Below are 27,012 nucleotides of genomic sequence, written 5' to 3'. Positions count from 1 at the left end.
GGTCATGATCCCAGGGTCCAGAGATTGAGTTCTGCTTCAGGCTCCTTGCTCAGGGGGAGGCTGATTCTTCCTCTGCCTGCTGCTCCCCCCGCTTGTGCGTGCGTGAGTGCTCTCTCTCTGACAAAAAAATAAATAAAATCTTTAAAATAAAATTGATTTATTTTTAGAGAGAGTGCATGCGAGTGTGGAGAGGGGCATAGGGAGAGAATCCCCAAGCAGACTCCCTGCTGAGCATGAGCCCAACACAGGGCTTGATCCCAGGACCCATGAGATCATGATCTGCCCCAAAACCAAGAATCAGAGGCTTAACCGACTGAGCCACCTAGGCACCCTTGGAGCTCTTGTTTCATAACACTCTGAGAGACCCTCTCCCACATTTTACAATCAATAATTTCTTACCACACCCCCATGATTTGTGTAGTATGTTAAGCCTATAGTATTTGATTATATTAAGAAATGTCATTGAACTTCTAAATCTTTGAAAGACTTTATACAAAAAGTTCATAATTCAATAATATTGAGTAAAGGAAGTGACACAGAAGAGCACATACTAGGTAATTCTGTTTATTTGAAATTCAAAACCAGGCTATGTTAATCTATGATGATAAGAGTCAGGTTAGTAGCTATCCTTGTTAGGGGGTTCTGACTGGGGAGCACATAGAGTGCCTTCTGGGTGCTGGAAATCTTCTGTATGTTGATGTTGAGAAGAAGTATACAGATGTAATGTGTACATCAAGCATCTAGTTAAGATTTGTGCCCTTTATAGAACTCCTATCTCAAAAAATTATATAAATATAACCTTCAAAAATAGAGTCAGAAAGATCGTGTCGAAGCATGAGTCCACTCCTGTTTGGGGTCTGTAAGGTGTGGCTGGGGCCCACTCAGTCTCCCCCCTTACCCAAAGCATGGCCAAGGTGAGCACCTGCATGTTGGAATTATCAAAGTTGCTGGCCAAAAGGAGGCTGCCTCCCCAGTCCCGTGATGTGGCCCAGTTTCCACCTGATTCTGGGTGACCTTGAGGACACAGTGGTGTTGCTGGGAAAGAGGAGGAGGAAAGGGGCAGAGCCTAAGGGTGGAGCAGGCCCTCAGCTGTAGTCCCCACGTCTCTTAGTGCCTCTGCCCCATCCTGGGGAGAAGAGACTGAGCAGATCTGGTGGACATCTCCACGGATTCTGAGAAAGCAGGTAGTTCATTGTGGGGGCTCTCCCTAGGTCTGCTGCCAACTTCTACCTTGGTGCTTCTCTTCTCTCAGTGCCAGTCAGCTTTCGCAGGGTCTCAGGCTCCCTGGAACGGGGTGGTTAGGACAGCAGTCTCTGCTTTAGAATGACCTGGAGGGTGTTTGTTGTAAATGTAGATTTCTGGGGCTCACTGAAAATGTGTGAAGGGGTGACTCAGGAATCTTTTTTAACTGTGCTTCCAACAGTTGCTCACCAGTTTGAGAACTGATCTAGAACGTAGAAAGGACCTTGCTTGTTTTTGCTGTCCATTTCTGGGTCCATGCAGCTGGAGGGCACATCGTTGGTGTCACTCCAAATGACCTTGCCGATGTCCCTTTTTGTGTTTACCTCCAAATCTGAGTGAAAAATGTAGAATCCTCTATTTTCAAGTGAGTTTCCCCGAATTAAGCTCTTTGTTTTAAAGACAAAGCAGGCCCAAGGTCATAGGGGTTGGGAGTGGAGCCTCTAAGGCACTCTTATTTCCAGTGGCACTTGCTAGGGGCTGGGACCCCAGGGGATGGAAGAAGCAGGCTTGAGAAAGCTGCCCTCTCTTCTAGCCAGGCACCGTGGATGGCGTGGCAGGTGAGCGTGCCTGAGCTGGAGGACCGCCTTCAGTGCCCCATCTGCCTGGAGGTCTTCAAGGAGCCCATGATGCTGCAGTGTGGCCACTCCTACTGCAAGGGCTGCCTGGTGTCCCTGTCCCGCCACCTAGACTCAGAGCTCCGCTGCCCAGTGTGCCGACAGGAGGTGGATAGCAGCAGCTCCCCACCCAACGTCTCCCTGGCACGGGTGATTGAAGCCCTACAGTTCCCTGGGGACCCAGAGCCCAAGGTCTGTGAGCACCACCGGAACCCACTCAGCCTCTTCTGTGAGAGGGATCAGGAGCTCATCTGTGGTCTCTGTGGCCTGCTGGGCTCCCACCAGCACCACCGCATCACGCCTGTCTCCACTGTCTACAGCCGCATGAAGGTGGGCAGTGAGGCTGCTGGGGGGTGGGGTGGTGTGGGGACACACTGAGCCCAGCTCTTAACCTCTCTGGCACCATTGCCAGGCACAGAAGGGTCTGAGGCCAGGAAGCCAGTTCTCTCTAGTCCTGTCCTGGAGCAGAACTCCTAGAGCATGCGTCCATCCATCATGTTCTGAGCAGTCGCTCTGGTCTCCAGGTGCTGGGGACTATGACCTGCATGGTGGAGAGCCCCTTGTCAAATACTAGCCCCTTCCCCTGCTCAGTTTTTCCTTGTAGCTCTCGTTCATATTTTGAGTGATCCCCAGATGACGCATGAGAGCAAGCACTTTGTTTTGTCTCCTCAGGCATTTTCATGCCTGGAGCCGTGCCTGGTGTGTAGTAAAAGCTCAAAGCCTATTTGCAGAAACTGGATTCCTGTCCTCGTGGACTTTCGCCTCAGCTCTAGCAGGGCATCATTTAAGGTGAACAACGATGATGATACAATCTTAGGTGAATACGTTGATCTAAGATCTACGAAGGAGGTGGGGTTATCATCATACTTTACAAATGAGGAACCAGACTCAGAGAAGGTAAGGGGCTTACCCAAGGTCATACAGCTTGTCAGTGGCAGCGTGAGGACTCAAACTGTGGCCAGTTTTCTCTCCATTGCCAACAGATCGAAGAAGGGCAGGAAGGATTCTTGGAAGTGAATTGCTGTAGGGTACCTGACATAGTGTTTGGGAGGGAGGGAGAGTAAAGGTAAAGAATGACAGAATACAGGTGGTAGGGGCGGGAAGAGGGAAGAGCATCAAGATCTGAAGGCAGAGTTCCAGGGATTTCCTAGCTGAGTGCCCTGGGCAGCATTTCTTTGCTTCTTCAATCCTGGAAGACAAGTATGAAACATGCACAGGGCAGCCCATCCATCCATCAGCCCCTCTTGCCCACAGATGTTACTCGGCACCTAATGTGTGTTCAGCGTTGTGCTAGAGCCCGTGGTACAATAGTGGGCAAGAGGTTTGCCCCACCCTGGGGAGCTCACACCCTGGGAGTCTGGCAGAGTCGCATGTGTTGGGTGCTACTGTCAGGGTTAAGTACAGGCAATAGGGAGACCACCTCAAACGTAGCTCCTGCATGACCTCAGGTGGTCACGGAAGGTTTCCTGGAGGAAGCCGACTGCTAAACCAAGAACTGAACCACAAGGAGGACTTGGTGGGAAAAGAAGGGGAGGAACACATTCCCTGTATAATGACAGCCCTGCAAAAGGTTAGGAGGGAGGGATATTTAAGACATAAGTTGTTCCTTTAAGCTCAGGGAAGAGTTAGGCTTGTGTGACATATGAAGGGATTTGTAGTTTATTCAGAGGACCATCCTGATTGGGGGGGGGGGCACTGGAGGGTTTTAAGCAGAGTTGTGATGTGGTCCAAGCACTCTGCCGGAGGGTGGACTGGAGAGTGAGGCTGGAGGGGGGGAAGAGACCAGGAGTAACTGCATGTGGGTGGTAATTGAAGCCACAGGAGAAGACCAACCGGGAGAGCCTGTAGCATGATAGGGAAGACACGGATGGTGCCCCCAAGGAGCACCAGGGTTTAAGTTTCGGTTAAATAGAACACCCCAAAAGGGACAGAAAGAATCCACAGAGAGAGTAGGAACACCGGCTGATATGGCCTCTTGGAAATGAGAGCATTTTAATGAGAACAAGATCACTTGTGTGAAATGCCTGCTGAGGACTGGAAAGAGTCTGTTAGATTTAGCAGTAAGGATTGATTATCTTGGCAAGAGTAGTTTTAGTGGAGTGTTAAGAGGAGGAAGCCAAGTTGCAGTGCAATGAAATTGAGCCTGTGTTTTATTAGCCCAGGAGAGAAGGAAACACACAGGAGCTTGCACATCATGCCTGGCTTGGAGCCTGGGACCGCTTGGGTCCTGGTTTTAGATGCTTGTTGTGATCCCAAGACTCTTCTCTGTGATGCAACGAAATTTGGGTTCCTTTATTAGATCCCTTTCACGCATTCCTGTTTTCCTCCTATTGATTGAGATCTTGAGGTTGTTTATTTGCATGATTCTGTTTCCTCTCCTGGTGACCCAGTTTGACAGGGAAAGGGGGAAAGAACTAATCTCAACTCTCTGTACCTCAGGATAGTTACCACTGGAATTCCATTCTTGGGTTGCTGTGAGATCTTCTGATGCCTCATTATCCAGAGCAAGACCCTGTGTCCCTTTACTCCTACACTGGCTTTATTCTTTATTCAGCTCCTTTCCTGAGAGGCTTTTGTAGCTGGGTTTTTTTTTTTAAGTTTATTTTTTAGTAATGTTTCTACCCAGTGTGGGGCTTGAACTCACAACCGAGAGATCAAGAGTCACATACTCTTCCAGCTGAGCCAGCCAGGCGCCCCTCTTGCCGCTGATTTCTGCTTGGGAACTCTCTTAAGCCAGAGACCACGTACGTTCCATGGACACAAACCAGCAGGGCTCCCCTTAAGTGGTGCAGCTGGATGGAGGTCTTAGGTGGTCCTGGTTGAACCCTTAAGACTCCGTCAGATTTGGGGCCTGAGAAGCCCAGGAGAAGTGCGTTTACTTCAGCCTGGGGAGGCCCCAAATCCAGGCTGGGCCCAAGTCTGCCAGGGAAGGAGTCAGGTTTTTATAGGGGGTGGGGAATCCCCAGGTTTAAGCTGGGCAACTGTATGCACAATTGGCCTCCCTTGGGGCCATCCTTTTTGGGATATCTTGATCAAATGCCCACTGATTCTAGACCTGCTGGTGACCAGAGAGTTTACTTGGTGGGTACCCAGTGGCCAGCATTTCATTCAGGGAGTGTTGGCTTCAGACTGGTCATCGCCCCTCTTGGATGTTGTGTGGTGCCTTCCAGGTGGACGATGTCTAGCGTCCGTCTCCATGTCCTGAAGAGGGATGGCCTGGAGATCTTTTTCTGTCTGGGTAATTCCTGCCCTCAACGTGGAATATTCTTGAATAATCTTAACCTATTTTGGAGTCAAAAGTACTCAGGTAGCTCTTTCTCTGGTTCCACTGGGAGTGCTTGTGGCCATTGGGATTTTCCCTGGAAGGGTGAAGCCCAGGGCTGGTCCCAAGGAGCTAAAAAGGTGAAGGGGTCAGCTACTCATGAGGCCATGGTGCATTGCCTCCAGGAGGAGCTAGCGGCTCTCATCTCTGACTTGAAGCAGGAGCAGAAGAAGGTAGATGAGCATATTGCCAAACTGGTGAACAACAGGACCCGGATTGTCGTGAGTGCCCTTTTCCCTCTGTACCCTTACCCTGGGGCTGGCCCCTTCCCTTTCCTATGGAGCCCAGTTCTGATTTGTTTTTTACAGAAATCCATGCCTTCATATAAAGCCAGAATTCAAAGCATTCCAGAGCGGAGGGGGGTGGGGAAGGGCAAATCCCCTCAGGGGACTCAACTCAGTTGTTAGGACTCTGTCCAAGTTGGCTGTGTTCCTCTTGTCCTTGGGAATGAGATAACACAGAACCTAAGTCCCAGAGGTAAACAGCTCAAAGTGTGGGCATGACTCTCCTGCCCTCTGTGTCTGTCTGACCTTGACAGTCTGTGTGGTGCCTGCCCAGCACCTTGGAGCAGAGGTGTGGAAAGGCTTGGTGGCCTTCTGCTTTTCCTGAGTGACAGGCACACTGGGACTGGGAGGTGTTCTGAAAAAAAGGTTCACAGCAGTGGTACTCTCAGTTTTGAAGGAGAAAAAACACTTTATTGATGGTATAAAAGTCTAATAGAAGTAGAAAGAAGAAAAGGGAAATCTGCACATAGATGAGGGCAATGGTAAGCAGTAAAGGAGAGTAAGACAGAGTTACATCAAACCAGGTACTTGCAACATCCAACCTCATTAGCTGGGGAAGCCCCACGGAGACAGCCAGGCCGGAGTCTCGACGGAGGGGCCTGGGCCAAGCTGAGATTTCCAACTGACCGTCCCCATAAGGGACGTATTTATAGGGCAAATGAAGTTAAACATCTGTTCGCCTATGTGCAGGTTGGAGCGAGCTGCATTTCGGTGTCCTCACGTCTTTATGTATTCAAGGAGCCTGTGCTAGGCGTGCTTGCCCCTTCTCCCAGATTCCATTCCAGGGGGCCAGCCCAGCCTGGAGCTGGAGGGGTGTAAGGCAAGGTCTACAGCTCTTAGTGTCTAGACCAGGAGGGCCAGTTCTGACCTGGAGGCCAGCTGATGTCCACTAATCAGGCTCCCAAGGTCACTCATGCAGCATGAGTCTCACGAACAACATTCTTTCACCTGCCTGCGTGTAAGTGCAGGTTGGGGTGGGGTGGTCAGGTGTGCAGGACGGATCCCCGAGAGCTCCATCCATACAGTCCAGGAGGGTGTGGAGCCCGGGCCGTGCAGGCAGTTGTGAAACAGGAGCCGGAGGCCGGTGTCCCCTGAGAGTCCTCTCGGTTAACCTCCTCACCCTCAGAGGGAGGTGGCATTACCCCTGCCCGATGGAGGCTGAACTCAGGGTCACACATGGAATCCTGGCTGTCTAAAGTCCGCTCTCCCAGGGCTTTGCAGACTTTTTTTTTTTTTTTTTTCAGTTGTGGAATCCTGCACTAAAGCTAAATCTGATGTGCACGTTTAAAAGTTAAGGTAGATGCAAGCAGAGCCACTGTGTTTGAAGTGGGAGCTGGGTGCCAGTCTCTCCCCTGCCTCTGTTGCCCTCCCCGTGGCCACACGTAGGATGCCCAGCACAGTGGGAACATCGGGCAGGAGTCAGCCCTACAACTCAACTACTAGGACCAGCTCCAGCTGGAGGCCCAAGAAGGCCTAAGCTGCCAGGGCCTGGGGACACCGATGTCAGCCATAGCCAGGCAGTTCTGGCTGAGGTTTCAGCTGTGACCAGCCCCTCCTTGTCCCAGAATGAATCTGATGTCTTCAGCTGGGTGATTCGTCGCGAGTTCCAGGAGCTGCACCACCTGGTGGATGAGGAGAAGGCCCGCTGCCTGGAGGGGTTGGAGGGTCATACCCGCGGCCTCGTGGCCTCCCTGGACATGCAGCTGGAGCAGGCCCAGGGCACTCAGGAGCGGCTGGTCCAGGCCGAGCGCGTGCTGGAGCAGTTCAGTAATGAGAGTCACCATGAGTTCATCCGGGTGAGTGGACAAGGGAGTGTCCCCCATGCCGAGGTCCCCAGGTCCCAAGAGCCTTCCCCATGCCTTAACTCTCCTGTCTTGTCTTCCAGAAATATCACTCCATGACCTCCAGGTAATAACTTTGGAGGGAGCTCTCAGCTTGGATCTGGTGGCTCCTCTCCACCACTTCCTGTCTTCAGCTGTACCAGTGCCTTCAGCAGCTGCCCACATCTGGCTCTGTGCTGAGCCCGGGGAACATGCCCCTGCCTTTAAGGGTCTCAAAGACTAGTGGGAGCTGATGGCAAACTATGGTTCCATCACTGTGGGTACCTGAAACCATAGAAGTTCACACGAGCTACAGGAATAACAGGAGAAGATGACTGGGGTTGCGGGTGGGGGAATTGACACCGTGGTGGACGAGCTTAGGGCAGAGGACAGGTGTTGACCAGGCAAGCAGAGTGGGGAATGCTTACGTGAAAAGGTGAAGTAGGGTGTGGGACTGGGGTAAAACGTATGATGCAGGGCAGAACGGGCAATGAATGGGAGAGGTAAGAGCCAGAACGAGGGGCCATGAATCCTGAACCATGGCTTGTGGGAAGGGATTGAATCCATGTTCCAGTCCCAACAAATGAACAGCCATGCAGTTCCTTGGCCTATGTCACACCTTGATTATGAGAGTCTCCTTGTTTTTTCAAATTTCCTTTAGTCTTAAGAACAACTGGGTTAGGAACATTGGTTTAAATGAGTGGACACTGAAGCTGATTGGGAGCAGGTGCCCACTCCAGCTGTGGCTAGGGGCCAGGGTCGTCCAATATAGGGAATCGGTCGGTCCTCAAACGTTAGTGTGCCTGGGGACCACCTGGATGGCTCGTTGCATCAGACCACTGGGCTCTAGTAATCACTTTCTGATTCAGCAGGTCTGGGGTGGGACTTGAGAAATTTGCATTTCTAGCAAGCCCCCAGGTGATGCTGCTGGTCTTGGGCCTGCCCTGATGTGGAGTGTTTCCCCTTCCAGGAAGGGGGCAGGCACTCAGAGTGGGGTGGAGGGGAGGAAATGACAGGCATCGTGAGTGCACAGGCTTCTGCCCTGCGGCTGTCTTGTTGGACTGGTATGAGGGCGAAGGGGTGGGGTTGGCGCGTAGCTCCGCCGTCATGGTGAACTGTCACCCTCAGAGCAGAGCTCCAGCAGGCCCGGCCTTTGGAAGGCACCTTCAGCCCCATCTCCTTCAAGCCAGGCCTCCACCAGGCTGACATCAAGCTGACCGTGTGGAAGAGGCTCTTCCGAAAAGTTCTGCCAGGTAAGGCTCCAACCGGTTCTCTTTGCTGAGGGCTGCCCTGTAGGGTGGGCACAGAAGACTGGAGTGCGGCTTAGGTGTTCCACCAGACATGCTGGACTCAAGCTGAGCTCCAGCTCTTACTGGCCTAAAAGAAGTTGTATAATTTCTTTCTTTCTTTCTTTTTTTTTTAATTTTTAAAAAGATTTTATTTAAAGAGCAAGCGCTCGAGTTGGGGGAGGGGTGGAGGGAGAGAGAATCCCAAGTGGACTCCCTGCTGAGTGCGGAGCCCAACACAGGGCTTAATCTTAACACCCTGAGATCATGACCTGAGCCGAAATTGAGAGTCAGACACTTAATAGACTGAGCCACTCAGGCGCCCCCAGTGCACGCCCTTTCCCTTAGCCAGAATGCCTCCCTCACAGCTGTCCATTTTCCCACCCTTCAGGAGTTGTTCATGCATTCAGCAAGCATCCTTAGGGTTGCCTCTTCTGTGCCTGGCCCCTTCTCAGAAGGGTCCTCAGATACAGGGATGAGGCCATTGCAGTCCCTCCCCTGAGGAGCCCAGGGCCTCCAATCAGACTCCTTTGCGGCAGGGTACGTTGCCTTCTGTGTAGCTTCAAAACACTTCTTTGATCTTTCTTAGCGCCAGAGTCCCTGAAGCTAGACCCTGCCACCGCCCACCCCCTCCTGGAACTCTCCAAGGGCAACACGGTGGTGCAGTGCGGGCTTCTGGCCCAGCGGCGTGCCAGCCAACCTGAGCGCTTTGACTACAGCGCTTGTGTCCTGGCCAGCCGGGGCTTCTCCTGGGGCCGTCACTACTGGGAGGTGGTGGTGGGCAACAAGAGCGACTGGCGCCTGGGGGTCATCAAGGGCACAGCCAGTCGCAAGGGCAAGCTGAGCAAGTCCCCCGAGAACGGCGTGTGGCTCATTGGCCTGAAGGAGGGCCGGGTGTATGAGGCCTTTGGCTGCCCTCGGGTGCCCCTGCCCGTGGCCGGCCACCCCCACCGCATCGGCGTCTACTTGCACTATGAGCATGGAGAGCTCACTTTCTTTGATGCTGACCGCCCCGATGACTTGCGGCTGCTCTACACATTCCAGGCTGACTTCCAGGGCAAGCTCTACCCCATCCTGGATACATGCTGGCACGAAAGGGGCAGCAACGCGCTGCCGATGGTGTTGCCCCCGCCCAGCGGGCCTGCCCACCTCACCCCCCCACAGCCCACCAAGCTGTAGCGTTGCTGGTGGGTCCGCTGGGTTCGGTGAGCAGAGATGACGTTCTTTACTGTTTGGGAAGTCTTCGTGCCTGTGTGTTCCTGGAAACCTCTAATGATAAGAAGAAAAGGACCTCAATCCCTTTCCTATCAGCCAGGGGCATATTTATTAACCTTTTTGCCAGGTTATTCACCTGCCTGTTAACCAGCAGAGCAAGGCCTTGGTGTCCATGGGTTAAGACAGGCTTCCCTTGATCCTCCTAACCATGCTTTCTGCTTACTCTTAACTGAAGGTGAAAACATTCCCACACGTAATTCTCTTTGTCATCGTGAACTTAAGGATAATAAATGTGACATTATCTTTCTCTTTAAATGATTTGCAAATATTAGCTGCTGTACATACATACTGGTTTATACTCAGGTCTTTATTTTTTTATTTTTTATTTTTTAAAAGATTTTATTTATTTATTTGACAGAGACAGCCAGTGAGAGAGGGAACACAAGCAGGGGGAGTGGGAGAGGAAGAAGCAGGCTCCCAGCAGAGAAGCCTGATGTGGGCTCGATCCCAGAACGCTGGGATCACGCCCTGAGCCGAAGGCAGACGCTTAACCACTGTGCCACCCAGGCGCCCCTCGATCCCAGAACGCTGGGATCACGCCCTGAGCCGAAGGCAGACGCTAAATGACTGCTCCACCTAGGCGCCCCTATACTCAGGTCTTTAAAAGCAGCTCCAGCCTCTGGTCTTTAAAAGAAGTCCCCTCTACCCTGGGCCGCCTGGTCTGTGGTTAGTCAGTCACTCTGTTACTGCTATCTTCAAAGACCTCTCTCGATCTCCCTTTCCATTAGTTGAGATGGAAATAACACTTCTTCAGAGCAGAAGCAAGTAGGGTCCAGATGGGCATGGCCTATCCCTGAAAGCTGCTGGGCACGTGAGAGCAGGCCTAGAGCCCCCATCTGCTCCTGGCGAGTTTGCCCCTGGCCACAGCTGATGGTGTTCATGCCAGACCAAAGCTGGGACAGCTGAATTCTCTCCCAAGAATTTGAAAGTTGGAAGAGAATGGTTGGGGCTGAGTTATCTGACACCTGGTGCTTTATAGAGAAGCTCCTCAGCCTTGTGCCACCCAGCTCTGTAGAGCTGCCTGAGCGACTCCCCTGGGCAACCACTCTGTCCTAGTGCCCTGCCGCTTACCCACATGGGCCACACAGGCAGAGGCTTGACCTGCCACCTGTCGGAGTGATCCTCCAGGAACCCGAGAGGATGGGAGGTTTGTGAGGCTCTGACCTTATCCCATGGGAGGCTGTTAGGAGAGGTCGCCTACCAGGCTCTGGTAAGTGTGAAACTTCCTGCCCTGCCTCCCTCCGAGTAGAGCTGTAGACTAGAAAAAAGCTTAACTGCGTCTAGAACTGGCTTCTCAGCAATGGGAAATCCCCCAACCTTCGTAGTCCTCTTCCTGTTGTGTGCAACCAGGACCATGTGGAGCTGGCACCTTTGACTAATCTTCTGCCTATGTAAGTAATAAGCTGTCTGAATTAAAAGATGCTTGTTATACCTTTACCAGCTGAATCTGTCGGACCTTGGCCTTGGTTGCTGTGTGTTTGACACCTTGCAGACCTGGTTTTTGGTTATGCAGCTCTTCAATTCCATGATTTGGCTGAAGATTGTGGCCCTCTATATCCACTCTCCCTCCCCCCTACCTTCTCCACCCTGTTCTTCGTCCTGGGAGACTGGCCCCAATGGAATGCAAAACCCTCTGGCTTCCTGTTAGGTTCAGCAGATGGAGGGGACTGGCAGGAGATCCAACGGCAGGAGAGGGAGTTCAAGGTGCTTATTTTTCTGGTTTCCTGCCTGCTGGGCTGTGGGTTGGCAGCTTTCCTCATCTAAAGATCCTTGGCAGATGGCCGCTTTCTCTGTTGCTCCTTGTTTCTTCAGGCCTGGCCGTGAGCAGTGCTGTCACTAGCCCTAGTACTGCACCACCTCTAGTTTCCCTTAACCCTGACCATCCTTTCATAAATACTCCCTTCTTTAAGTTCACCTCAACTACCATTGTGTGCTCACCTCTGCCCCGCCAGATGCTGACAGACACAGTGACCTACCTCTGCACTCAGTAAATGCCCTCTTTTGTTTGGCTGGCCAGAGTTAATGTTTGTGCTTGCAACCAAAAGATCCATTCAGTATGGAGAAGGCAGGTGAAAGAGCAGTTCACTATGTGGAGTTGGCATTTAAGCTGAAAGAAGTGGAAGACAGAGGAGAAGAGCTTTTGGGGGTCGAGTCCATGGAGGGATGTCACAGCTGGAGCTGGACCTGCAGAGGGGGTGGAGGCTAGACCATGGAGGACCACTGATACTACTTTAGTGTATATTAACTTTGTTCTGTAGTAATGACAGTGAGGGAGTGGGAGAGTCTGCCCAGGGAGAAAATACTAGCCCATGGGAAGGAGGTCAGAGGATGGAAGAGCAGAATTTTAGAAGCAGCTTAGACAAGGTTGCCAAAGAAATGTAGAAATGATCAGAGAACTGGGAGGGTGTGCCAGCAGCAAAGATCATGGAAGCCAAAGCTTTCCAACAGAGAAGGTGTGCCCCGCAGTGCCGTGAAGGCCAGCCTCAGNAGGAAAGGCCTGAGGAATATTAGGAGATTCTTGGTGGCCTTGGAGGAAGCCATCTGTGGACTAGCATGGGAGACAGACTGCAGGGAGGTTCGTAGCACGTGAGGAGGAAGTAAAGGCAATCACTGCTGACTTGTTTTAAGCAGCTGGGTGGGGAAAGGAAGAAAATTGGGTCACAAGTTTGAGAGAAGGTGGGATTAAGAGAAGGCATTTTTAGGATAGTTGTCCTACAGAAATACATGAGCCACATACGTAGGTTGAAGTTTTCTAGTGGTCCCATATTAGACATTAAAAGGCACAGGTCACTTAGCATCCACATCTTGGCTCCTAAAGGCCATTCTCCAATGAAAATGAACCAGGGCTCCTTGGAGAAATGGTTGCTTCTAGGACCAGGGCAGGAAATACGCTGAGCCAGAAGTTGCTTGTAGTGCTAGGAGGCACTCACAAAGTTGTGAAAAGCCCCTGCAATAATAGAGGCCTTTCAAAGGGATGTGGGAGCCAACTCCCAGCAGCCAAAAGGGGAAAAATTTGAGGGACAAAATAAAATAGTACAGTTTTCCCCACTATCAGAAAGAGAGTTTCTATGAAATCTGTTATTAGCTGAAGTGGAGTAATGAGAAGCAGCACTTACCATTACTTTATATGGAAAAGTTTTTTAGTGTTCCCAGGCCCCCCAAATTAACTGTTTTTAAGCTTTTCTCACCTTAGGATACATCTTGCAAGTGAATGCACACAGTCAATCGAGATAAAGCGCAGTTCGGGTCATGGAGGCTTGTTGCTGAGATGCTGCGTGCGTAGGTCTTGGGGAAGGAGCTTGACAGCGCCACTCACTGCTTGGCCCTCTACAAGGGCTTGCTGCAAAACAATACCATTTTTACTTTTCCCCTTTTTTCATAAAAGTGAAAATCCTCAGGATTTCTTTCAGTTAACGAAAGCAGGTACTACTGTAGGTCTTTCATAAAAGTGGTGTAATGCAAGCTTTCAAAAACTGGGGGACAGGGGTGTCTGGGTGGCTCAGTCAGTTGAGCATCCAGCTCTTGATCTCAGCTCAGGTCTTGATCTCAGGGTGGTGAGATCAAGCCCCACATTAGGCTCCACACTGGGTGTGCAGCATACTTAAAAAAAAAAGGGGGGGGATTTCTCTACTGGATTACAACTCAAAGTATAAAGTAAATATCCATGAGTCCCTACTGATAAATGATTGGCTAATTAAATCTGGGAGAAGAGAGAATTCTGCAGAAGAATTCCATATAATTTATGTAGCTATTTTGCCCTCGAAGAGGTAGAGTGTAACTCCCTACTCCTTAAAGGGTGGGCTGTGCGTAGTGACTTCTTTCCAGAGGGAACAAGAATAAAGACTAGTTTACAGTGGAGAAATGTGAAGAACACTACCTGAGCCAGGTGATCAAGGTTAACAACAGTGCAGGTCCTGTTGATACTGTATGCCTTGATGTGATCTGATGAGGGATGTTACTTTACCTGTAGTCTTCCAAAAACCCATAACCCCAATCCAATCATGAGAAAAAAAAAATCAGGCAAATCCCAATTGAGAGACATTCTACAAAACACTGACCAGGATTCCTTAAAACCATCAAGGTCATCAAAAACCAGGAAAGTCTGAGAAATTGTCACAGCCAAGAGTTGCCAAGGAAACATGACAACTGAATTTAATGTGGTGTCCTAGATGAGACTTAAGAACAGAAAATAGACATCAGGTAAAAGCCAAGAAAATTGAATCAACTATGGACTTTAGTCATATTGGTGCACTTGTTAACTTCACCCGAAGGAGTGGGGATTGAGATTGTTTTAGGATGGGTTAACTGGCACAGCTGGCTGTCCAGCTGTCCATACCAGTTTGTGCTCCATTCGTTCACTCCTTCACTCACACAACAGATGTTAGGTCCTTACTGTGAGAAGAGCACTGATTTAGGAGGTATGGGTAGATGAGTGTCAAACAGGATTTGCCCTCATGGAGCCAGCTAGAGAATGAATCGAAACTACATATGGAACAGGTGCTATGAAGAAAATACATAGAAGTTATTCAGTTGGGGGTGGGGTTTCCGCTCAAAGGTCACTATTAACTAACCTAGAGCCACAGGACTGGGTTAAACCTTTAAACAATTTTGATGTAGACTAGAGTCAACCCCTTTGCAAGATGCTTGCTGACGTGCTGTTGGCAATAGAATGTACAGGCAGGAGTATTCTGGTCCATGGAGGCCTGTCTACTTGAATACTTGAGATACACGTGTACTGGATTTATTCAATCAAATTAATGTGTACAATAACCACATGGGTGCTGGGGACAGAGGCAAATCCTATAAAATTCCTGTTACCGCAGAGGTCAGCTGGGGAAATTTTCTTATAAATCAATTATTACAATGCATGAAAAGCCAGCCATTTGGAGACAAAACTCTCTTCCTCATGTCGTGTTCCAAACTGAATTCTAAATGGTTAAAGATTTAAGTGTAAAAAAATGAAGCCACAGTGATTGCTATATTTTAAAGGCATGAAGAAGGGGTATGACACCAAAGGCAGAAGTAATAATTTTAAAAAATGAAAACAGGTCCAAAACTATAAACCACATTAAAAAGCAACAGTAAACTTAAAAATATACCCAAGACGAGGTATATATTGTTAAAACACAAGGGACACTAAGAAATGGTAGAAGAGTGACGAAAGATATTAACATGTTATAAGAAAATACAAAGGATCAATAAACACAAAACAGTCACCCTCTATAACAGAAATTAAAACAGCAGTAAAATTCCATTGCCTATCAGATTGGCAAGGATTGGAAGAAAAAAAAGAAAAGAGGTACGAAAAGGAGGGGGAAACGCTCTCCCAGCGCTCCACCTGACACACGGCTCGGGAGCCCTGTGAAGGCACTGGGGTTTCCGGGTCGGAACCTCCGTGCCATTTGACCCGGAAGTGCGGACGGACAGGGCGGTGCCGAGGCGTGCGTGCTTCGCGACAGAGCCGTAAAGGCGCGTGGGAGCGAAACATGGCCCTGTACGCGACGGCGGCGTCTGTGCTGGCGGGCGTGGAGAGCCGAAAGGGCTCCATCAAAGGACTGGTGTACGCCAGCAGTTTCCAGGTAGCTGGGTTCGGGGATCGGGCCCGTCGGGGGGCGAGAAGGGGACTGGGGAGGGGGGCCAGACGGGCCGGGCCCCCGCCTCAGCCGGTGTCTTCTCGGCCGCGCGCAGAACGTGAAGCAGCTGTACGCGCTGGTGTGCGAGACGCAGCGCTACTCCGCCGTGCTGGAAGCCGTGATCGCCAGCGCCGGCCTCCTCCGCGCCGAGAAGAAGCTGCGGCCGCACCTGGCCAAGGTAGTGGGGGCCAGGGCGCGGGGCGGGTGGGTAGGGGCTGAGCTGTGAGTCTCCCCGGACCTGGTCTCAGCGCCGTGCGGTCCACGGTGTGACTTGAGCAGGTCGCCTCTGTGAAATGAGCAGTCTCCGGACGCGTCATTATTCGAGGTGGGATGAAAGTGCTGTGCCTTTGAGCCTAGTTGGAAATTAAATAAGAACGGAAGTGCCATGGTGAGGACTCTAGCTAAAAGAAAATTGGGTGATGTTGGCAAGGAGGAGGGTGGGGATCCAGAGCTCTGCTGGTGAGCAGCCCTGGGGAGGCGGTTCGGGACCTGGAAGCAAGGCACGGGGCTCAGCTCTCCTGTCTGCCATTAATCTCTTTTGTGGTCTTGGGCGGAATATCTCATTTTTACCTGTTACTGCTTGCCAAGTGGTTTGCTTAGCTCTTCCAGCTCAACGCTATGGAGTTCCAAGACACTAATGCTTAGGGTTTTTTTCTCGTTCTTTCCCCATCCCCAGGTGCTAGTGTATGAGTTGTTGCTGGGGAAAGGCTTTAGAGGGGGCGGGGGCCGATGGAAACCTTTGCTGGACCGGCACCGGGCAAGGCTGAAGGCCGAGTTGGCCCGGCTCAAGGTTCAGCGATGTGTGAGCCGAAACGAGGACCTGTTGCAGGTGGGATCCAGGCCTGGCACAGGTGAGCTGGTAGGAGTTGTGGGGAGGAGGGTAGCTCTCAGGCCCTCAGGGGAGAGGGCGTCAGTCCTGCCCACTCACTGCTGATTGTTTTCCTAGCCTCCCAGTTACCTCGATTTGTGCGGGTGAACACTCTCAAGACCAACTCTGATGATGCAGTTGATTATTTCAAGAGACAAGGCTTCTCCTACCAGGGTCGGGCTTCCAGGTGAGCTGAGAACCCTGCCTGGCTGCCCTCCTCTGGGGGAGGTGCCTGGGGCCGCTGGGAAACAGGGGGAAGAGAGAGGAGGAGTGGTGGTGACTGCACTCTGGTTTTCTCATACTTTTCCAGCAGTTTCTCCCTCTCCTTCCAAAGCCTGACTTTCTCCATCCCTTAATATTGATTCTCCTGGGAGTTCCAGCCTAAGTTCTTCTACTGTATCCTGCCGTTTCTCTGGCTCTGAGGCCTGTTTCTCCCCTGCTGATTTGTGTCTCCCGGTCTACATTTCTCTCTGTATGCCCACCCTCAGGTTCATCTCTGTGTTCCACAGACACCGCAGCCACAGCGTGTGTCAGACCAAATTCATCTTCCCTCTGTACTTTGCACCTTCTTGTTTTTTAATTGTTAAATCCAGTTTATTCGGAATTCAAGATTTAGGAGAAATCCTTCAAAAACAATGTGCTTAAACACACATTACCAGATTATTTTGCGTTTTTTTCCCCCCCTGAGGTATAATTGACATGTAAAATTAGTTTCAGGTAGACAGTGCAACTTGATATGTGTGTGTATTGGAAAATAATTGCTACAATAAGTAACATTATCACCACGCATAATTACAGAAAGTTTTTTTCTTTTGTTATGAGAACTTTTTTTTTTCTTTTTTCTTTGTAAGGGATTAGGGGGCAGAGGGAGAGAGAGAATCTCAAGCAGACTCAGTACCTAGGATGGAGTCTGAAGCAGGGCTCGGCTTGATCTCATGGCCCTGAGATCATGACCTGAGCCCGTATCAAGAGTCGGACACTTTACTGACTGAGCCACCCAGGTGCCCCCCTCTTGTGATGAGAACTTTTAAGATCTCTTAGCATCTCTGAAATATGCAATACAGTATTTATTGTCGTCACCATGCTGTACATTAGATCGCTGGGAGTTATGTATCTTATAACTGGAAATTTGTACCTTTTGACCACCTTTACTCCTTTTGCAACCAACCTCCTCGCAGTCACAAATCTATTCTCTGTATTTATGAGTTGGTTTTTTGTTTTTGTTTTTCTTTAGAGATTACACTTGAGTGAGAACATTCAGTATTTGTCTTTCTCTGATTTATTTCACTTAGCATTATACCCTTAAGGTCCAGCCATGTGGTCACAAATGGCAATATTTTATTCTTTTTTGTGGCTGAGTAGTTGTCCTGTGTGTGTGTGTATACGTGTGTGTACGTACACCCACGTGTGTAGTTAACATGTTTTCTTTATTCGTCTAACAGCAGACACATTGTTCCATGTCTTGGTGATCATAAATCAGTAAACAGGGTCCAGATACCTTGTTGAATTAGTGTTTTCCTTTTTCTTGGATAAATACCTAGAAATGGAATTGCTGGCTCATATGGTAGCTCTATTTTCAATTTTTTGAGGAACCTCCATGGTGTTTTCCACAGTGGCTGCACCAGTTTGCATTCCCACCAGTAGTGCAGGAGGGTCTCTTTTTCCCACATCCTTGCCAACACTCCTGTCTTGTCTTTTTGGTAATAGCCACTCTGACAGGTGTAAGATCTCATTGTGGTTTCGATGCGCATTTCCCTGGCACCTCTTTGTGTACCTGTTGGCCATCTGTCTTTGGAAAAACCGTCCAGTTTCATTCTTTTGTTCGTGGCCTCAGTTTTTCCAACACCATTATTGAAAAGACTGTTTTTTCCCTTTTGTGTATATATATATATATTTTAAAGATTTTATTTATTTATTTGACAGAGATAGAGACAGCCAGCGAGAGAGGGAACACAAGCAGGGGGAGTGGGAGAGGAAGAAGCAGGCTCATAGCGGAGGAGCCTGATGTGGGGCTCGATCCCACAACGCCGGGATCACGCCCTGAGCCGAAGGCAGACGCTTAACCGCTGTGCCACCCAGGAGCCCCCAACCTTTTGTATATTCTTGGCTCCTTTGTCATAAATTAATCGGCCATATAAGTATGAGCTTATTTCTGGGCCCTGTGTTCTCTTTCATTGATCTGCGTGTCTGTGTATGCCAGCACCAGTACCGTTTGATTGCATAGCTTTGTCATATAGTTCAGGATCAGGGAGTGTGAGATCTCTAGCTGCTCTTTCTCAAGATTGCTCTGGCTATTCGGGCCTTTTGTGGTTCCATACAAATTTTAGGATTGTTCTGTGTAAAGTTTCCACTGGAATTTGTTAGAAATTGCATTGAATCTGCGGAGTGCTTCGGGTAGTATGGACGTTTTAACAATATTCTTGCAATCCATGAGCATGGAAAATCTTTTCATTTGTGTCACCTTCAGTTTCTTTCATCAGTATCTTACAGTTTTCAGAGCATAGGTGTTTCACCTCCTTGGTTGAGTTTATTTCTAGTTTTTTGGTTTTTTGTGGATACGGGTGTAAATGGGATTGTTCTCTTAATTTCTTTTTCTGATAACGTTGGTTTGCAAACTCCTTGGGAGCTTGCCAGGTATAATCTGAAACCAGCCCCCATACACACAGGGTAGGGCCAGAGAGGCAGGCCACTCCAGATTGACGTGTGGCAGGGTTAGTAATAAGTGAGCTTCCTAGAAGTCTTGCCTTCAGTAGCTGGAAGATGAGTAGATCCCTGCACCCACCTGCCAGAATCTTAAAAGTTTATATAGAGGGCTTCACTGGGTGCAGTCACATACAGGCCCACGTTGGAGGTATTGTGGGTTCGGTTCCAGATCGCTGCAATAAAGCAAGTCACATGAACTTTTTGGTTTCCCAGCGCCTATGAAAAATAGCTTTATACCATAGGGTAGTCTGTGAAGTGCACAAGATCGTTATGTCTAAAAAAACAATGTATGTATTTTATTACTAAAAAATGCTAAGCATCATCGGAGCTTTTGGTGAGTCATAATCGGTGATCAGAGATCACCGTAACAAATACTATATTAATGAAAAAGTTTTGAGATATTGCGAGAATGACCAAAATGTGGCCCAGCGACACGCAGTGAGCAGGTGGTGTTGGGAAGATGGCGTGTTCAGTTTGTAGAAAGTGCACACTCTCTGCGAAGCGCAGTGAAGCGAAATGCGGTACCGTGAGGGAGCCTGTGCGCCACGTCACTGTCCCAAGGCTTTGTCTTTGGGGCAGCCTCTGGTGGGGAAGGCAAGCGGGATGCACATTCCAAAGACAGGAAAGGGGTGAGGAGCCTCCGTTTGCCAGGGTCCAGCTTGCACGTCAGCTGGTGGTCCCATCCTCTCCGTGACCTTCCCTAACTCTCTGACCCTTGTGACCAGCTCTTAAAATCCCACATGACCTTGTTTCCTGCCGTGTGTCCTGAGTGGTCAGCAGGGGTTTCACCAGCATGGAGGGGGCTCCTTTGGTAGCTGTCTGGCTGTGTTAGAGGCAGATGCCACAGCAAGATGGGACACAGGCAGGAGAAAACAGATGAAGACCGTGATTTCCTGGGGCGCCTGGGGGGCTCAGTTGGTGAAGCGTCTGCCTTCGGCTTGGGTCATGGTCTCAGGGTCCTGGGTTCGAGCCCTGTGTCGGGTTCCCTGCTTAGTGGGGAGTCGGCTTCTCCCTCTTCCTCTGCCACTACCCCTGCTTGTGCGCTTTTTCTCGCACTTTCTCTCTCAAATAAAATCTTCAAAAAAAAAAAAGACAGTAATTCCCCAAATCAGTGGTAACTTCTTCCTCCAGGCACCCCAGGATCCAAACCATTGATTTATTAATATCCCCTAGGCTGGAGGCGAGATCACTCAGGGCATTCACTTGTGTCCTTATTTATGTGATTTACTAAAGATGGTGCGTGAGCGGCTCACCAGGTGTAAACACAGAACGTTGTTTGGATAATGGCGCAGGTGCGTCCCATCTTGGAGGGCAGTTTCGCTCTTAGAGGTGTTGCAGTGAGTGGTAAGGACAGGCTCGGGCACCCGCCGTTCACGGTGTGCTGGGTGCATTCAGTAGAGGCTCCTGTCTGTGTTTTCACGTTCTCCATCCCATGCAAGGAACAAAGCGCCAAGTGATGGTATCACCGGAAGACCCATACTGTGTGGCCCTGAGGAGAGGGAGGTTGGCAGCTTTTGCTTCTTGTTGGCCGCAAGAGGCAGCGCTGTCAGGCGTGGGGGGGGGGGCAGGATAAGCCAGCTCAGGACCCCCACCTCCCCTCTTCCAGGGTGTGCGCACCGCTCCAGGTGTAGTGATTTCTGCAGGTGCAGCCGGCAGCAGGCCAGCGGGACCCCGGAGGAGATGCGGTTGCCCCCACCCAGGGGTGGGAGGTAACGTCCCCGTCCTGGGGGGATCATCCCAGCATGCACTTCAGTAGATGACCCCTTTCCCAGCGTGGTGGAGCCTGGCGTTCTCAGCAGCACAGCACGTTGGCCCACGGGGAGAGGGCAGCGGTTTCCTGCATGGTGTCAGCTGTCTCGGCAGGGGTCCCCAGTCTGGCCTGCGGAGCAACAGGCCCTGCTGGTGGATGGTTCGGACGTGCTAAAGCCTGGGACAGGACTTGGTCCCCCTAGCCAAGGTGCTTTTGCCCGGTAGTAATGGCATCCGGTTTCAAATCCTGTTTTCCTGTCCACCAGCCCTGCTGCTCGCAGGTTAGAGGGGTCATGGATCCTCCATTACGTATCGTGTCCTTCTGCCCAGTTGCACGTCAGGACCTTTGAAATGTGACCCTCAGTCACGGTCCAGTTGATGAGAGGATCTGTACACGGTACTCAGCCTCTTTTCAGTCTCAACGGTGGCAGCCCGGGCTCCACAGGCGGCGGGCAGAGCTCCGGTTGGGCCCAAGGCCGTGACCGCCCACACCGAGGCGTGGAGGGCGGGGCCGGTCTCATCAGTTTGCCGGTTTCTTGCCGCTGCAAACTCAGGAGGACGGCCCAGGTGGCCTTGCTAGTTGCCCAGGGCGTGATTTAGAACACATGGGACGTGTTGTTACTGAATTAACCAAGTCATTGTATTTTAAGGGCAGTCTGGCTTCCTAGGCAGTCTGCCCTCCCACCGGGGTGCAACGGTGGGCGCCCGTCTTATGCACCTGGTTGGCTGTCTGCCTAAAGGTCAGCTACTGGGGCTCGTACGTGGGCCAGGGCCTCTCTCGACTGCCAGACAGTGTCCGGGAGACCGGATGTGGAACACAGTGGGGATGCCCTGGCCTCTCGCAGGTGATCCCACCTGTCTTTTCATATATCCTGACCCGCAGGGGCTCATTCATGAACCACCCCTCCGCTTCCCACTGTCCGCGCCACAGGCAGGACCCCCTTAGAGCCACCCGCGGTCAGTGCGGAGGGCTAAGGGCCGGGGCTCGGGAGTGATCACCGGCCAGAACGCACTGACTTGAGCCGCGGCTGCTGAGCTCTGTTCCTCCCGGAGAGACTTGCCCTGGGGGAGCGTGGCGCACACGACTAGAAGCCGTTGCTCTCTGGAGGGATGTCTCGTTTCTGTCTCCTTCCCAAGCTGGGACCAAAATCCTAGGGGCGCTCTCCCCGTCTGTTGTCACTGCCACAGCGCCCAGCCCACACCTTCCAGAGTCACCCCTCGAGCTCCAGTGGCTGACCGGCTCGGAGCTGCCCAGAGCCTTCATCTGCTTCACTAGTATTTTGCCTTCTCAGGCGGCTTGCTCTGTGGCCCCCACTCCTGCCCGTGCCCTTTCTTTACCAGCTGGTTTTGGGGACAGAGGCGCTGTGCCAGGTGGGGACGAAGAGTCCTCCAGACTCCAGAAACCCCTGCCAAGGCTTGCACGCCTCTTTCACGTTCTTAGGGGCTGGATAAACGTGCATCTTGTCCCTCAGTCACAGTGTCCGAGATGAGGTCTGTCTTCGCCGACAAAACGATTCCCAAAACCTTAATGGCAGTGCCTGGGCCTTGAATTTTCTGTGGGTTCACTTCCTGGCCTCTTATGCTTGGATGCCCCCCAGCAGAGCCTGCAGGATGGCCTGCGACAGACGCCAGTGTTCCCGCGTGAACAGTAGGGCGTGTGATGAGCCCATCCTCCTGGTGTGGGAAGGACGACAGGGACAGGTGTTCGGCTGCCCTCCTGTGACTTCTGCTGGAGCCATGCGGGTAACCTTGGGGGGGTACTTGAAAGGTCCATCGTTGCCTCTCCCATGTGAAGGCAAACTGATCTGCCTCAGTGGCCAAGGGGATATGGAAAGAGGCATTTGCTGAGACCGGCGCAGCGCGGTACCCTTCTGGGACCGTGGCCAAGCTAAGGCGGCGGCGGCGGTGGTGGGCACACCCACGGTCCTGGGTCCTCTGCCGTCACCGGCCAGGAGCCTTCCCGCCCTTCTGTGGGCCAGGCTGGGCCGTGAGAAGCGCCGGGCAGGGCATTGCCCACTCCGTGCCGCCCTCGGAGGGTTTCTCCTCTGTCCCTGTGTGGCGTGTATTGTGTGACACTTACTCTCTGAGGGGGACGGGCTCGCAGGTTCCCCGTTGGTGTTTGCCCTCAGCACTGGTTTGATTAGCCCTCAGGTGGAACTCACCCTTCAGAGTTCGACTTGGTAGCATCCCGGACCCGGTGTGTCCCCTAGTCTGGGGAGACCCCCTACGTTCTCAGGCCGGGGGAGAAAGCTCAGTTGGCAGCGTCAGGGGACTTTGTTGACTGGCATCGTCGCTTGGGTTGTAAGGCTTTCCACAGGCGACGGCTGTGTTCAGTGGGGGCCCCGCAGCAATGAGGTCAAGTCCATGTGCTTCCAGGTTACTTTCTCCAGACCCTTTCGGGTCGATTGGGGGTAGCGTTTGGAGCTCCGTCTCGGCCCCGGGTCTCTCCCACAGCACCCCGAATGTCTCGTTGCGCAGGTAGGGTCTGCATGCCTGTGAGCAGCTCATATCTGGTGGCAGGGCCGAGTGGAGCTGGCTTTCCTTCCTGCCGTGACGTGGCCCCGTCAGGGCCTTCACAGACTGGGGTGCAGATGGCCCATCTCGTTCCCAGCTGCCAAAGAATTTGTTGTACTTCTCTGTAGATTCCCGGGGTCCCGCATGCCCAGGATGGTCCCCCTCATTGGGCCAAGTCTCCCTGCGGGCTAGAATAATCCAGCATCTGAGGACATAAGTCCCTTGAACTTCCTGTAAGCGAGCCGCGCAGCCCCTGCTGGCAGGCAGGGTGTGAGGGGATGGGGCTCAGTTTCCCCGGCTCCCGCGCCGTCAGGGAGCAGCCAGCGCCCTGCGGCACATCGCCGCCCCAGCGGCGCCGGGTGCTGCCCCGGCCTCTACTGGAACTCGGCAGCCGTGTCCACAAGCTCCGAGGGAGACCCCCTCATCAGGAGTGTTGCCCGAACTGGGGGGCTGCCCTGCTGGCTGGGGTTGCTCTTGCTGCCTTTGCTTGCTCTTGTATTAGGGGTGCGCCGGTGTGGGATGCCTGGCCGTTTGGCCGTCCGTCAGCACAAAGCCCTCCTCTTCCTCTCTCCTTGCCCCCACCCCGTTCGCTCTGCCACAGGGCCACTGGTGCAGTTTCTCTAACAAGTGCATTAAAGTGGCTGCGCTTTTGGGGTGTCCCATACTCACGCAGCAGCCCCCAAGCATCTGATGTAGGGGCCACCCCGTGCCACACACACAGGAGAGGCCAGGCAGCGACCAAGAAAGAGGGAGGCTGCTCGGATGGGTAGGGGGCAGGCTTCCTAAGCGGGGCACTTCTCTGGGAAGCTTGTCTGGGGCAGCAGCAAGACGTCTCCATGCCCACCTGCCAGAATCTGCAGAGTTTATACGGAGGCCTTCATGAGTTCAGTCTCCTCCCTTGCAGATGGTCCCTGCACCCTGTCACGCTCTCAAGGCTGTGTCCTTGAGCGGCCTCTGCGAGCGGGGAAGGCAGGCGGGATGCACGGCCAGGGACGGGCGTGAGGAGCTGCACGGCCCGGGGCCTGCCCCCAGCGCGGGGCCACAGCGTCTCCCTGATCTGCCCCAGGAGAAAGTGTGGTGTCCGCGTATGGATTCTGTATCCTGCCGCTTCACGGAAGCTGCTTAAAAGTTCTAAGTTTTTTGGTTGGAGTATGTAGGTTTTCTGTGTAGGTCATCTGTAAATAGTGAGTTTTACTTCCTTTCCAGTTTGGATGCCGTTTCTTTCTTCATCTTGTCTGATGTGCTGAATGGGTTCTGTTGAATGAAAAGGCGCGAGGGGGCATCCTTGTCTTGTTCCTGATTCTAGAGGGAGCGATTTCAGCTTTTCACCTGAGTTTGTCCACTGTGGGCTTTCCCATGTGGCCTGTGTTGAGCTGTGTGCCCTCGACACCTGCTTTGGTGACAGTTTTTATCATGAGTGGGTGTTGAATCTTGTCAGATGAGACGATCAGGATCTTTGTTCTTTTGTGAATGTGGTGCAGGGTATGGATTGGTTTGCGGGTGTGGAACTGTCCCCATGTCCCTGCGCTTGGCACCTCCAGCATTCCCTGTCGTCAGCGAACAGTTGGCCAGGCCAGCAGCCGAGCGTAACACCCCCCCCCCCCACCCCCGTCACGCCTACCCTGCCTGCAGAAGCTTTCTGTCCTCCCGGACCGTGCCTGTCATTTTCTATCTTCACGGACAGAAGAACCTCTGGAACCCGTCTCCCTCTTGCAGACTTCACCTGTGGTCGGCCGTGGAAGGATCTCCCAGCCCATAAACCCTTTCTGGGCTGGCCCCTGGGCCGTGCCCCCTGCTTCCTTCGTGGGCCCACTGCGTTGCTCCCCGGCGCTCCCCCACCTGCTCCCCTGCACTCTCCCACCGCCTGGGCCAGGGTTTGTCAGCTCTGGGGTCGCCTCCGCCCCTCCGTCTCCCCTTCTGCTTGCGGAGCGATGCTGGGAGGCCAGGGTGGTGCAGCAGCGGACGGCTGCTTGGGTTTGGCTTCGGCTCTGCCCCTGGATAGCTTTCTGAGCCACTTGGCGTGGGGCAGGTGCCGTGTGCCGAGCTCCTTCCCCGAGTTTGGTGAGTGTGGGGAGCCCCTTGCCCGTCAGCAGCCAGCGCAGTGCCCACCTCTCCCCGCCGAGGTACGTTTTCAAGCACTGACATGAGTGCCTCACTCGTGCCGGATACTTTTCTAAGTATTTTGTATCAGCTCAATCCTCGCAACGACTGTTTCCCAGAAGAGAGAGCGGGGCGAGGTGAAGCCGCAGCTGGGAAATGGCAGAGGTGGGACCCTGGGCCCGGGCTGGCCTGAGCGCCCACTTGCTCCCTTCCCTGCTGCCTCTCTCTCCCCATCCCTGTCCATTTCTCCGGGGCGGTCTGAGGCATCTCGTGAACGGTTCACGTGAGGTCACATGTGAGAGGCCCAGCCTGGTGCTCAGCCTGGAGGAACTCAGAATGTGCAATGCTTCTTGTTCCCTGGCAGCCTCGAGGACCTGCGGGCCCTCAAAGGGAAGTGCTTTTTTCTGGATCCCTTGTTGCCAGAGCTGCTTGTGTTTCCAGCCCAGACAGATCTGCATGACCACCCACTGTACCGGGCCGGTCACCTCATCCTACAGGACAAGGTGGGGCAGGCGGGTGGGGAGGGGGCGCACGCGTGGGAGGGACGGCCCGGGTCCCCGTGCACCAGCGCCGCGCTCTGCCCCGCAGGCCAGCTGTCTCCCCGCCATGCTGCTGGCCCCGCCCCCGGGCTCCCACGTCATCGACGCCTGTGCTGCCCCAGGCAACAAGACCAGTCACTTGGCTGCTCTTCTCAAGAACCAGGGGTGAGTGCCGTGGGCAGCCAGAAGGGGATGGGCTCTGAGCAAGTCGGGAACTCTGTTCCCGTAGGGCATGAAGGCTGAAAGGAGGACTTCCCTTTAAATAATTCCATCTGGACCTAGCGCAGTCGGTGGTGGAGCCCTCAGCTCAGCTTCCCAGCGGGTGGCCGGTGTGAGCTCTGCATCCCCTGGTCAGGTCCGGTCCCTCTAACTAGACGCCATCCCTTCTTTTCTGTGTCCCGAGTGGACATGTTCTTGCATGTCAGATCTGTGGGCCCTTAGGTGCCCCGTGATTTGCCCCAGCTCTCCCCTCTCCCCCAGGAAGATCTTTGCCTTCGACCTGGATGCTGGGCGGCTGGCGTCCATGGCTACCCTGCTGGCCCGGGCTGGAGTCTCGTGCTGCGAGCTGGCAGAGCAGGACTTCCTGGCAGTCTCACCCTCTGACCAGCGCTACCGTCAGGTCCAGTACATCTTACTGGATCCTTCTTGTAGCGGCTCAGGTGAGATGGGGACAGAGTGTGTCTGAGGACTTGCAGCTCCGGGGTTCGCATTGGCGTCGGGTTTAGTTCTGACTCTCCTCATCCAGTGACCCCAGGCCAGTGTCCTCACCTGTGAAGCAGGGAGCTCCGTGCGAACCAAGGCCGTCCTGCAGCTGACACGCTTTGTCCTTAGGAATGCCAGCCAGACAGCTGGAGGAGCCCGGGGCAGGCACCCCGAGCCAGGCACGCCTGCAGGCCCTGGCCGGGTTCCAGCAGCGAGCACTGCGCCACGCGCTCACCTTCCCCTCCCTGCAGCGCCTGGTCTACTCCACATGCTCCCTCTGCCAGGAGGAGAATGAAGATGTGGTGCGGGATGCCCTGCAGCAGAACCCGGGGACCTTCAGGTAGCGGGGGGGGGGGGGGGG

The 27,012-nt window shown here is 52.7% G+C and overlaps 2 protein-coding genes across 3 annotated transcripts in view; both read left to right on the top strand.

Moving 5' to 3' along the window:
- Positions 1 to 1,658: 1,658 nt before the first annotated feature.
- TRIM50 (tripartite motif containing 50) lies at positions 1,659 to 9,936 on the top strand. Its single transcript, XM_008698542.2, has 6 exons — positions 1,659 to 2,186; positions 5,304 to 5,399; positions 7,028 to 7,258; positions 7,348 to 7,370; positions 8,411 to 8,535; positions 9,158 to 9,936. Exons 1-6 carry the CDS (start codon positions 1,788 to 1,790, stop codon positions 9,745 to 9,747), a joined length of 1,464 nt encoding a protein of 487 aa, XP_008696764.2. The 5' UTR covers positions 1,659 to 1,787; the 3' UTR covers positions 9,748 to 9,936.
- A 5,358-nt stretch (positions 9,937 to 15,294) lies between these two features.
- The window catches only part of NSUN5 (NOP2/Sun RNA methyltransferase 5), a 12,396-nt gene continuing 678 nt past the window's right edge, over positions 15,295 to 27,012 (top strand). For both annotated transcript variants that reach the window (XM_040634924.1, XM_040634925.1), the window contains exons 1-8: positions 15,295 to 15,422; positions 15,532 to 15,654; positions 16,153 to 16,327; positions 16,423 to 16,531; positions 25,775 to 25,913; positions 25,999 to 26,114; positions 26,430 to 26,608; positions 26,781 to 26,991. In XM_040634924.1, the coding sequence (XP_040490858.1) occupies positions 15,330 to 15,422; positions 15,532 to 15,654; positions 16,153 to 16,327; positions 16,423 to 16,531; positions 25,775 to 25,913; positions 25,999 to 26,114; positions 26,430 to 26,608; positions 26,781 to 26,991 (1,145 nt within the window). In that variant the 5' untranslated portion in view covers positions 15,295 to 15,329. The remainder of the gene's footprint in view (positions 15,423 to 15,531; positions 15,655 to 16,152; positions 16,328 to 16,422; positions 16,532 to 25,774; positions 25,914 to 25,998; positions 26,115 to 26,429; positions 26,609 to 26,780; positions 26,992 to 27,012) is intronic.

This window comes from Ursus maritimus, unplaced genomic scaffold, assembly GCF_017311325.1.
Source record: "Ursus maritimus isolate PB19 unplaced genomic scaffold, ASM1731132v1 scaffold_2, whole genome shotgun sequence".
Taxonomy (NCBI): domain Eukaryota; kingdom Metazoa; phylum Chordata; class Mammalia; order Carnivora; family Ursidae; genus Ursus; species Ursus maritimus.
This window is presented reverse-complemented; position numbering and strand designations above follow the sequence as displayed.